The sequence below is a fragment of the Trichechus manatus genome, unplaced genomic scaffold, assembly GCF_000243295.1.
Source record: "Trichechus manatus latirostris isolate Lorelei unplaced genomic scaffold, TriManLat1.0 scaffold00002, whole genome shotgun sequence".
NCBI lineage: Eukaryota > Metazoa > Chordata > Mammalia > Sirenia > Trichechidae > Trichechus > Trichechus manatus.
The window spans coordinates 28558842-28572098 of record NW_004443938.1 but is presented as its reverse complement, the minus strand read 5'-3'; the positions used below and the strand labels follow the sequence as shown (position 1 = coordinate 28572098).

Here is a 13257-nt window from a genome sequence, read left to right as displayed (position 1 = left end):
TCTCCCTGGACCACCGCTGTACCCATGAGTCATCTTGTCTCTTAGAATTCCGCCTGACCCTTCTTTCCCACCGTGATCCCCCACCTCCAACTTCTGGTGCTGCAGCATGAGTCCTAACACAGCTGGCAGCATCTGGGTAAGGCAAGGACCCAGGATCAGCATGCAGGGGCAGGTATGTTCTGAGGGAGAAGGGTCTCACTCCTTATCCACCACTCCAAGCTTAGATTTGGCCACCCAGGAAAAGCTATCAGTGACCTAAGTTGCAGAATTTGGTAGCAGTGACTGTAATAATTGTAAACTGTCTTCTTTAGACATTAAATTGTATATCTGCAATTTGGATTTTGACCTTGTAAGAAAGCACTTTTTCACAATAGTCCAAATTACTGAAGTTTAGGTTCATGTCTGCTTTTAATTTTTATCTAATAGATATAGTGGCTTCCATCCATTAGAAGGAGTGCAAGTATAATTTTGGGTACCCAATGAGTGAGCTTAATAACTCCCCTATTAGACAAGAGAGTGAAATCTGTGTTGTAGGGGAGAATGCTTGAACACTTCAATAAGTACAACCTCTTTGTCAAAGGCAAACTGGTTTCTGGAAGGGGAAATCCTATCTAGCTAATCCACTCAACTTAATTTCTTTTTGGAAATTAATGAATAAATCACAGAAGTTCTTTCAGAGCTTGAAAAAATATTTGGACTGTTAAGTGGAAAAATTACTAGATATCATATCTATATTTTTAGAAAAGTTTAATATAACCTATTCCTCAAAGTCAGTCATGGTATGATTTGGTGACAATGTATTATGAAAGATAAAAGTGATGGTGTGCTGAAGGTATCTCCTACAGGCTCGTGGGCCAGTTGTTAAATTTGCCGGGATTTTGCAAGCCCCTTGATATCAATTTAGCTAGCTGGTTGATAGCTTAAACTGGCCATTGTAGGGATATTTAAATCATGGAAATCAGCAAACACTACAAATCAGTCCTCCCACTCCCTACTCTACCTTCTACCCCTGTCCCCAGAATGGGTTGTTAAGCATTTACCAGCATATCCCTGGGTAAGAGATTGATTTAGAAATACAGAACAAAGGGTGGGACAAACGGAATAAACTCTGAAGAAGTATAAATAGATGCTTCCCCAGAGTTCAGTATTGGAACTAATCTTGTTTACCATTTTTATAAATGTTCCTATTTTTCAGATGGCATTAAATGTTTCCAGAGTTAAACCTGTGGGATTAGCACCCAGAATTCATGGTAAAACTGTGTGAATTGGCTAAAAATATAGCAGATGGACTCTAATAAAGCAAGAGTAAGGCAATTTGGAGGAAAATTACCTTAAAATACTCTTGATAAATTCTAACCTTTGTGTTATGATTTAGAAATGAAACTTAATAATTTCAGTAGTTTTTCAATGTTTATTAGTATATGTTGTTAGCTTTGATCAAAAAGGCCACTTAAATGCCAGGTCCCATCAGAAGCTCTGGAAACAAAATGGAATAACTGTCCCACCCTTGTACAGAAACCTTAGTGCACACTTCCCGCAGTTTTGGTTGACATGCTTCAAGGATAATGTAATGGAGCTGGAGAAGTTTCAGAGAAAAGTGTGTAACCTGATCTGGGGATTATAAGAATCTCAGATGAGGCTAAGAGTTTATTAACTAGAAAATCATGAAAGGGTTTGAAAAAGGTAAATACAGATATATTAAGTAAATCGTGAAAAACTAGAACTATAGAGTACACCCTTGATGTTTGAAATAATTTGTAGAAGAAATAAAAAGCAGCACACTATTGTTTCTCAAGGAAAAGAAGTAATAATGATAGCAAAAGTAACATTGCACCTCAATGTTTAGCTTTTGTGAATTAAAAAAAAAATTAGGCTTACATATTTTTAACATGCAAAACTCACTGTATATTTCTTCTAATCAGTCGCCTTCCTGTCATTAACTAGGCTCTAGCAATGGGAGGAAGAATGAGACGTTTCTCCCTTCAACACTTACGTTGTGAGAACATTTAACATTTTTTGTTGCTGCTATTTGTTTTTTAAAGGCAACTTAAAACAGAAAGAAATGAAAGGGCCATGCCATTATGATTGTTTATTTTCACTGTTGAACTCCCCAGGTTGAGATGTGCTCCCAAAACGTTTTTGAACTTTATAAAGAAATTTAAAAACCGGTTGTCATTGAGTCAACGCTGACTCCTGGTGACCCCATGTGTGTCAGAGTAGAACTGTGCTCCATAAGGTTTGACCCTGACTTATAGCCACCCCATGTCTGTCAGAGTAGAGCTGTGCTCCATAGGGTTTTCAATGACTCATTTTTTGGAAGTAGATCACCAGGCCTTTCTTCCGAGGTGCCTCAGAGTGGACTTATATCTCCAAACGTTTGGTTAACACACACCAGGGACTCCTTCCTCACAAATAAAAATTAAAAAAAACCATTGCCATGGAGTCAATTCCAACTCATAGCGACCCCACGTGTTTCAGAGTAGAACCGCACTCCATAGGGTTTTCAATGGTTGTGATCTTAGGGTCTCTATGAGTTGAGATTGACTCGATGGCACATAACAACAAATCTTACAGTATGACCTTTCTTCCATGGCACTGCTGGGTGGATTCAAACTGGCAGTCTTTCCCATTAGTAGTCGAGCAAACCATTTGCACCACCCAGGGACTCCTTCCTCACAATAGTGGGTGTGAAAAACTAGGGCTGCTTACTTATAATGAAACAAACAAATGTCTTTCAAAATAGAAAATAAGATCTTTATTATCTTAATAATATAAACTTCAGAAAAAATGATTTTAATGTTTGCAATATTAATGTATCTGTCTACTCTATAGCTTTTTAATAGTTTAGAATTAAATGTCAGGGGTAACCTATAGATGCTAAAGCTCCGGCAAGCGACCTAAACATGTTACTTTTTTTTTTTTAACGAAATACGTATATTCTGAAGAATACACAAACCAGAGTATTATACAGCATAATGAATTTTCAGAATGAACGCATTTATGTAACCACTACCTAGTGTAATGTACTTTATATGTGTGTGTGTTGCATTTACAGTATACATCATACTAATCATCAATTGTAAATTCAAAGAAAATTTATTTGTATTCATATTTAAAAGATTGAGATTTAAGAGGATATTATAACCAAACCAAAAATAAAACCAGTTGCTGTTGAGTGGACTTCAATTCATGGAGACCCCAAGTGTGTCAGAGTAGAATTGTGCGCCATGAAGTTTTCAACGGCTGATTTTTCCAGGGCTTCGAGCTGGTTAGAAAAGTTTCAGTCATGGCCATTGTAAACAAGTGCAGCCTATGTGTTGCCCATTAGATTTTGACCTGAGTAGGAAACAAACAGCGGTGCCCGCCTCAAAGATGGCAGCCAACCTCGCTGCTTTGCATGTGTGTCGATGGCAGCCAACCTCGCTGCTTTGCATGTGTGTCGCTGGCCACAGCCCTGCCAATAATCCAGTCTCTTGCATTAGGCCCTTGAAACATTAAAAGTGGAGCAGTCGGCCATCATCTTTGAGCAGGGCACCTCAGTTCCCTAAACCCAAAAAAAACCAAACCCATTGTTGTTCAGTCAATTCCAACTCACAGGTTTGTTCCCTACTGGGGTCAAAATCCTATGGGGCAACAGATTTAGTTGCTGTGCAGTGCTGACAGCCATGACTAAATCTTTTCAAACGGATTGGAAGCCCTGGATTTTTCTGAAGTAGATGTCCAGAACTTTCTTATAAGGCGTCTCTGGATGGAGCTGAACTTACAACCTCTTGGTTAGTAGTAGAGTGTGTTAACTCTTTGGGGCTACCTAGGGAACTCCATAATAGAATATTATGGTAGGATTCCAACTTTCCAGGGAGGTTATACTGTTGTTGTTGTTGTTTTTACTTTTTGTTTATTTTAAACACCTTACCATATGTCTTCGCAGTAATTCATTTGAAATGTAGGAGAGGTGAGCATCCCAGAGTTTTAGGTGGTAGAGAACAAAGTGGATAACTTGTTATCACGCACGTAGATCCATCATTCAGATTTGTTACACAACTTGAATGAAGCCACTAATGGCGTTTTGTTTGTTTTGTTAAAAAGAAGATAACTTTTAAAACAAGAAGAAAACGCACACCAAACCGACAAGTAGCCGTGTGGCAATACTGCGAACAGAATGTGAGAAAGGACTAACATTAAAGAAACAAATTTTCTTAAATTAAATACCGTGACTAAGTAATTCCTTTTCTCCCAGCCCTAAAGGATCATTTGAAATTGACCCTTTCAAGTTGAAGGGGAATAGCCTGAACTCTCTGCTACCCTTGGGGATGCGGTCCCCGAGCCTCAGGGCGGCGGCAGGACCAGCCCGGGCTCCCTCCCTCCCACCCCACCCTCCTCCCTGTGACCCTTGACCCCAGCTAATCTGCATAGAGGAATGACAGGCATCCGCTGGGCAGGATCCGCCGCGCCGGCTCCGGCCGGCCGGGCTGGGAGACCCGCGCCAGGGAGGAGGCGAGGGGACCCGCGGGCAGCGCCGCACAGGCCGGGAAATGAGCGCTTGCAAATCTGCCTGGGAACGGACCCATGATCCAGGGACCAAAAGAGCCGCATGATCGTTGGACCTGGCCCTGCGACCCCGGACATGGGCCAGACCTCGGTGTCCACGCTGTCCCCACAGCCCAGCAGTGGTGAGTCCGGGGCTCACAGGATGCGCTCCCGTGGCGCGGGCCCTGGGCTGGCTCCCCAAAACGCAAAACCGAGGGCTCTCGCCCGGTCGGGTTCTGCTCTGACCCACGAAGTCCCTCCGGGAAACCGGAGAGGTAGCACTCCCTAAACTCTTTGTAGTAGAAGAGTGGAATGTCTTTTGGGATCCAGCCGATTTTACCTTAAAGGCACAGGCCCCTTTTTTGTACGGGATGCCTCGGTTGGGTTTGTATCGGAATTCCTTCTGAGCCAGAAAGTTACTGTGTTTTGGTAAAACGCGAAACTTAGAGAGCAGGATAAACCTGCCAACAGACTTTTTCTGTATTTACACTTGGCTTCCGAACAGACTTTAACTGAATTCTTTCAAGCTTGTCAACTGATTTATGGTTTGTTTTTCGAGTAGTAGTGCTGATCGCCTTCTCTTATCCTGGCAGAACGCTCAATACTTAAATAACCAACTACAAGAAAATACGTAACTTTCAAATGATACTTGTTTTGTTTATGTTAGACACATAAGTTATAAAATTTAAGGAAACATATCTCATGAACGTAATTATTGAGGGCCAAAGTTTGTCTTATGGAAACGTATTGTAACGTTTCTGAGTTATAATGTCCTGTTTCAAAAGTTTCGCTTTTCCATTTTCTTAAACAAAAAAGGGAAGGAAGGTACTATGTCTGGCATTTCCCCAGAGATGTAGGGAAACAGCCTTTTTGTGGGTTTACTTGTGATTGGATAATGAGGAAATAAATAAGAAGGTGCTATTTTGATAAGTTTCTATCAACGATTTAAAAAAAGAACCTTAGAGGGGCCATTTATGTTATGCACTGAGATATTTGATACACTTTTAAAATTATGCAAACATCAACAGGATCTTGGTGAAAGGAAATGACAGGGCAGAGAGGAAGGTTTTTAAATCTACTCCAGGATGTCTGGCTAGATAGAATGATCACACACACACCCCAGTCCCTCTCTGGATGGGTTTGTTTATATTGCAGAACTTCACTCCCTGAAATATCATAAGCTTTCCTGGAGTTTATGAACTCTCTGCAAAGGAGAGAAAATCAGAATCCAAAAAAAGAGTATACTTTCCCTTACTGTTAATGACCTAGTGTGTTCTGGAACATCAAAGAGGCTTCATGTTGATTAGTTATTGAGTTCGTGTGTTTTTTTTTTTTTAGTTGTTAATTAGATTCTTAAATACAGTAAATTTGTGCAAATAAGTATTGGTTTCCTTTGTTTTACTTTAAAGCAGCGTGCAATAAAAGAGTTATATTTTTTGACTTCTGTACTGCCAATGCATAGCATTAAATCAATACTACTACAGGTATATAGAAAGTGTTGTGCTTTAATTCTTTTGCCATAAAATATCATTAGAGTTAATACTAGAAATGTCTATTTTACGTTCACAAAAATCAAGGAATATTATATAAATGATGTCTAAGAACCAGAGTAGAATCCTAAACTGTGACTGTCCTAGTTCTTACCTAGAGAAAAAAAACAAACCCACAGGTAATTCCTAATAAAATGACTAATCACAGCAAGAGATCGCTCAGCTTAGAAAACAAAAAGTGGTGCTTTATGCTTGACCATAGAGATATTTCAGAGAACTGTCTCACAGATGGTGTTACACTTTACATTGCTGGTCGTCAGTTTTGTTGATTTAAAGTTTGTCAGTTAAGGAATGATAATGGTTATTGACTGAAGCTGTAGTATTATAAGAATGATTTTCTCATGACATCCACTTAAGTTCTTGAAGTTTACTACTGTCATTTACTCTAGTTCCCTGAAGTTTTGCCCTCAGATGCTAACCAACAACAATAAAAGCAGAAAACTTTTGGTCGGTTTTTTGTTCATATGTGTGTTCTTCTCTTGAGTCTGAGTCAAACCCTCTACTCTCCCAAATACCGGTATTTTGTTCACTCCTTGTTAGCTGTTCGACTCTGGCTTTACAGATGGTGTGAAGATCCTTGTTCTGTTTGATCACAGCCGTCTACTAGTTGGTTGCAGTCTTGAGCAGCTGCTAGGGATTACAGTGTTGAAGACAATTCTCATCTTAAATGGTGAGTGGAGTGGAGGGCGAGAGGCATCTCTTTCAGTCTAATGAATCAATAGCAGAGTCTAATTGTTCATAATTTGGGCTTTTGTAAAAATCATCATTATAGGTCACAAGTTAGCTTGCTTCTCACTCTCCTAACTTCAGACTCTCTTGAGCCTTTTTCAGTTTAGGGCTGCATCTATTTCTCTGGTTCCTAGAAAGACCATTAATAATTGTTTCCAAAAACATGCAACGAGACCCGTTATTTCCTTTTTTAAAAGCAGCTATATTTGAAATATAATTTACATGCCATATAATTCACCCACTTAAATTGTAAAATTAATTTTTTTAGTATAATCACAGTTTTGTACAACCATCACCACAATCTAAACTTAGAACAATTAATTTTGTCTACTCTAAAAGAAACTCCGTACACCATTAACAGTCAATCCTACCCACCCTTAGCCCTAAAAACCCAAAACCTGTTGCCATGGAGTCGATTTCAACTCACAGTGACCCTATAGGACACAGTAAAACTGCCCCCATAGGGTTTCCAAGGCTGTAAATCTTCATGGAAACAGACTGCCACATCTTTCTCACGAGGAGTGGCTGGTGGGTTCCAACCAATAATCTTTCGGTTAGTGGCCAAGTGCTTAACGACTGCACCACTAGGACTCCCCCAGCCCTACGCAACCACTAATCTACTTTCTGTCTTAATGAATTTGCCTATTCTGGACATTTCATATAAAAGGAATTATACTGTATGTGGTCTTTTGTGACTGGCTTTTTTCACTTACCATGTTTCAAGGGGCATCTATGTTATAGAATATATCCGTACTTGTTTCTTTCTATTGCTGAATAAATTTTCATTGTATGGACATACCACAGTTTATTTATCCATTCATCAGTTGATGGACATTTGGGTTATCTCTACTTTCTGGCTGTTATGAATAATGCTGCTATGAACATTGATGCACAAGTTTTTATGTAGACATACGTTTTCAGTACTCTTGTTTATATGCCGGGGAATGAGATTGATAGGTCATGTGGTAACTATGTTTAATATTTTGAGGAAGTGCTAGACTGTTTTCCAAAGCATCTGCACCATTTTTCATTCCTAGCAGCAGTGTATGAGGGTTCCGATTTTTCTGCATCTAGGCCAATACTTCTTACTGTCTTTTTCACTATAGCCATCCTAGTGGGTATGAAGTATTTATTTTATTGTGGTTTTGATTTGCATTTCCCTAATGACTCACGACATTGAACATCTTTTCAAGTGCTTATTGGCATTTGTACATTATTTTTCAAGAAATGTCTATCTAAAGACCTTGTCCATTTTTAATTAGGTAGTTTAGCTTTTTGATTGCATTATAAGAGTTCTTTGGTTACTTGATACAACCCCCTTATCAGATATATGATATGCAAATATTTTCTCCCATTCCCTGGGTTTTCTTTTCACTTTCTTGGTAGTATGGCTTCCAGCTCAAACATTTTTAATTTTGATGACATCGAATTTGTCTATTTTTTTATTTTGTCACTTGTGCTTTTGGTGTTGTATCTAAGAAACTATTGCCTAACTAAGGTCTTGAAGATTTAAAGTTATGTTTACTTCTAAAAGTTTTATCGTTTTGTTTCATATTTAGGTCTACAGTACATTTTTGAGTTAATTTTTGTGTATGGTTTGAGGTACGGGCCCAGCTTCATTCTTTTACATGTAGGTATCCAGTTGTCTCAGCCCTATTTGTTGAAAAGACTTCTTTTTTCTCCACTTAATTGTTTTGGCACCCTTGTGAAAAATTAATTGATCACAAATATAAGGGTGTATTTCTGGTCTCCTAATTCTATTCCATTTATCTATATGTCTATTCTTATGCCAGTATCACACTATCTAGGTTACTATACCTTTGTAATGAGTTTTGAAATTGGAAAATGTGAGTCCTCCAACTTTGTTTTTCTATTTCAAGATTCTTTTGACTATTCTGAGTCCCTTGATTTTCCATGTGAATTTTAGGATCAGCTTGTGAATTTCTACAAAAAAAGCCAGGTGAGATTTTGATTGGGGTTTTATTGAATCTGTAGATAAATTTGGGGAGTATTACCATCTAAACAATACTAAGTCCTCCAATTCATGGACATGGATCTTTTTATTTATTTAGGTCTTCTTTAATACCTTTCAGTATTTTCTAGTTTTCAGTGTACAGCTTTTGCTCTTCTTTTGTTAATCCTTAAGTATTTTATTCTTTTTGATACTATTGTAACTGAAATTATATTCTTATTTTCTTTTCAGAATGTCCATTGCTAGTATATAGAAATACAAAAAAAAAGATTTTGTATATTGATCTCGAACCCTGCAATCTTGCTGAACTTGTGTATTAATTCTAATAGATTTTTTCTTCTTTTCCAATCTGAATGTCTTTTATTTCTTTTTCTTGCCTAATTGCTCTTGCTAGAACCTTCACTACAATGTTAAATAGAAGTGACAAAAGTAAACATCCTTGTCTTGTTCCTGATCTTAGCGGGAAAGCATTCAGTCTTACACGATTAAGTATGATGTTAACTGTGTGTTTTTCATAGCTGCCCTTTATCAGGTTGAAGATGTTCCCTTCTGTTTCTAGTTTGTGAATATTTTTATCATGAAAGTGTGTTGGATTTTGCCAAATGCTTTTTCGGCCTTTAATAAGATGATCATATTGTTTTTGTCCTTTATTATATTAATACTGATTAATGTGAATCAATATTGTATTAATATTACATTAGTTGATGTTCAGGTATTAAACCAACCTTGCGTTCCTGGGATAAATCCTACTTGACTGTGGTATATAATCTTTTTTATATGTTTCTGGATTTGGTTTGCTAGTATATGTTGCTGGATTTGGTTTGCTAGTATTTCTAAGCATAAGCTAAACAGGTATGCCCCTAAATAGTGTGGTTCCAATACTGGAGGGTTGGGGTTTCCAGTATTCCCATTGCCAAAAACAGAGCCCTGCAGATTGGACAAAATGAACATTCAACAAATGCTCTCAATGACTGACTACTTTAAGCTAATGACTATCTGGATGACTGATAGGTATTATTTTTTACTTCTAGAATTGCACATTTTCTGGCTCTGTTATCGGAAGGAGAGCCTGAATTTAGCATCCATTTCTTCCAGTGTTCCTCAGACCGGTCCTGCCTTCACCGAGCCACAGTATAGCTGTTGGCTGTTTTGCCCCAGGTCATGGGTTAAAAGGGCAGACAAAGCCACTGTACTATTTTTAGAGGACAAGGAAACAAGTGAATAAAGTGTGTAAGTCACACCTAGGTTGTGATAGAATCTCTATTTGTGTTTCTGGATTTCCAAAATTTTGGTCCTTTGCAGGATATTTATCTATTTATTTGAAAACCTGGCATAGGAAGAAATCATAAAGGCATAAGAGGATAGTTTGTTTTCCTTAATGAAAATAACATGCACATGGTCAAAAATCAAAGATTACAAAGAGGGTTGGGTTAAAACTGAATTTTACTCCCTCCCAGAACCCCAGTCCCACTCCATGATTATAACCCAGCAAGAACTTTTTTTTTTCAGTCTAGACAGTTTCCATTCACATATATATATTTTTAAATCAAAACACTGCTAAGACATATTATAATACTGCCTTATACTTTGAGGTTTTCTATGTAATATAACTGGAAAATATTCCCATATAGATCTCTTTAATCCTATAAACAAACACAATATTACGGTATATGGATATATCACAATTTTCCCTAAAAGAACCCTATTAATGGATGCTTTATACTGTTTCTGGTTTGTGTGTGTGTGTGTGTGTGTGTGTGCGCGCGCGTGTGTGTATACAATGCTGAAACGAACATCCTTATCTACACATCTTGGACTACGTGTGCCAATAAAATCCCAGCAGTGGAATTGCTGGCTGAAAATAGGTACGTATTTTATTTTGACAAGACTTTGCCAAATTACTCTCAAAAGAGGCTGTATCAGTTCATCTGCTCACTATATGAGCGCTCCTGTTTCTGTACTTTCTCACCAGCACTGCATGTCAGGGTTACTCTTAGCCCATACGGTGCTTTTGTGAGAAGTAGAAGTCACTCTTTCTGGGTGAGGCATCCCTGCAGGTACATGGCTTAAAAAGCTAGGCATTTAGCAGGAATTCAGCCCCCACTAACTGCTTTGCCCAGGTGCCCTTTTTTGCAGTGAATAACCTGTACAACTGTATATGACCACAATGCTGTGCATCAATAATTTTTGTAATTTCTATAAATCTGAATGTCTCGCTTTAATTATGAGTGAGATAGGGCATTTATATTTCTTTTTTTCCTTATTTTTATGTTTTCTATTCTTACAGGTTTGTAAGAAATTTATAAGTTAAGGAGATTAGCCTTATGCCTATCATACATATATTGTAAACATTTGTCCATGTGTTTCTTACCTTTTGTTTATGGCTTTTTTTTGTACTATAAAAACTTAAAATTTTTGTGGAGTCATTTTTCAATCCTTTTTCTTGTATACAAACAAAGATTGTTTTAGAACATACTTTCTTCTGCTGTTTTACTTACATTTGAATATGTGAGCTCTGGAATTTATTCTGACTTAAGATGGATCCAAAAGAAATCCACTGCCGTCGAGTTGATTCCAACTCATAGTGACCTATAGGACAGAGTAGAACTGCCCCATAGGGTTTCCAAGCAGCAACTGGTTGATTCCAACTGCCACCCTTTTGGTTGGCAGTTGAACACTTTAACCACTGTGCCACCAGGGCTCCTTAAGATGGAAAGATTTGGTCATATAAAAATTTTAAATTTCTACATGGAAAAAAAATCAACCATGAGCAAAATGAAAAGAGAAGTCACAAAGTTGAAATAATTTACAATATATATAGTAAACAATGATTAATATCCTTAATAATAAGATGTTTTTAAAAAATAAGAAAAATAGAGCAATAAGAAAAAGGTAACGTCTAAATAGAAAAACGGGTTAAAGAGCGTGAATAGGCATTTTCAAAATGTCTGGTGGCTAAGACAGTGAACTCACTATAAATTAAAAAAAAAAAACCAAGCCTGTTGCCGTTGAGTCGGTTTCGGCTCATAGCAACCCTATAGGACAGAGTAGAACTGCTCCATAGGGTTTCCAAGGAGCAGCTGGTGGATTCGAACTGCCGACCTTTTGGTTAGCAGCTGTAGCTCTCAACCACTAAGCCACCCGAACTCACTATAGGTACAAACTATTCTAAGTGCTTTATTTGAATGAACTGTTTTAATCCTCAAAACATCCACATGGGGTATCTACTATTAATATCCCCTTTTACAGGTGATGAAAACTGAAGTACAAGAGTTAAGTAACTTGCCCACATTACCGAACCAAAAAGAAATATAGGTGATCAATTGATGTATGAAATTAACTTTAAATCATTAAATGAAAAAAAAAATTGGATGTCATTTTTCACCTTTGAATTTAGCAAAGATTAAAAAGAATGATTCCCAGATGATTGTTTTGTGGTAGTTTAAATTGGTATAACCTATCAGAAGAGCTTCTAGGGAATGAATTTGCCTGCCATATGCAGGATGGATCTGCCTGCTGTATAGATTTGATGGGGAGAGACTAAAGGCAGAACCAAGAGGTAGACTGCAATAATCCAACGTGGGTAAATGAGCGCCTGACCTGAGGGGATGGCTAGAAAAATGGGAGTAGGATGAAGCCCAAATTTTATCGGTGACTCTAACCCCTCCTTAAGCTCCAGGGTCAGATATGCAACTGCCTATTTGATAGATCCCCTTCATGAGTTGGAATGGACTGGATGGCAACTATAGCAACCTTGAATAGCTAATGGGCATGTCAGAGATAACCGGTCTAAATCGAAGGCTGAATTTTTCCTCCAAATCAGTTTGTCCCTTGACTTTATATTTCACCACTTATTCTAGCCGGAAATCTAGGAATCGTCTTTGGGTTTTCACTTTCCGCTCCGTATCAGTCCATCAGACGCCCTGTCCATTTTTCTTCCAAAATGTGTGTCAAGTCCCCTCTCTTTTCTCTCTGTATTAACACCACTGAAACCCTGGCCATCCATTGCATGGATAACTACAGGAGACTCAGATGGGTTCCTACTTCTGTTCTTGTTGTGTTGTTATATGCCATTGAGTTGATTCCAACTCATAGTGACCCCATGTAACAGAGTAGAACTGCCTCATAGGATTTTCTTGGCTATAATCTTTATGGGAGCAGATTGCCAAGTCTTTCTCCCCAGAGCCACTGGGTAGGTTCAAACTGCCAACCTTTCGGTTCGCAGCTGAGCGCTTAACAGTTGTGCCACCAGAGTTCCTTACTTTTGTTCTTACCCTTTTATAATTCGTTGTCCACCCAACAGCTAAAATAATTTTTTAAAACATAAATCATGTCACTGTCTTACAGCCTTCCTGTGTCTTCCCATGGCACTTGTAGTGAATTCTAGATTTCACATGATGGCCCTCAAGGCCTACAAGATCCCTTCCCTGCCTACCTCTCTGACTTCAGCTCCTACCACCTTGCCCCTCCATCACCCCT

At 38.3% G+C, this 13257-nt stretch overlaps 1 protein-coding gene across 4 annotated transcripts in view; it reads left to right on the top strand.

Moving 5' to 3' along the window:
* Positions 1 to 4494: 4494 nt before the first annotated feature.
* PHACTR2 (phosphatase and actin regulator 2) overlaps positions 4495 to 13257 on the top strand; it is a 137474-nt gene continuing 128711 nt past the window's right edge. Inside the window, exon 1 of one of the 4 annotated variants that reach the window (XM_004368859.2) lies at positions 4495 to 4670. In XM_004368859.2, coding sequence (XP_004368916.1) covers positions 4592 to 4670 — 79 coding nt within the window. In that variant the 5' untranslated portion in view covers positions 4495 to 4591. The remainder of the gene's footprint in view (positions 4671 to 13257) is intronic. The other 3 variants (XM_023729459.1, XM_023729455.1, XM_023729457.1) reach the window with 3 other exon arrangements.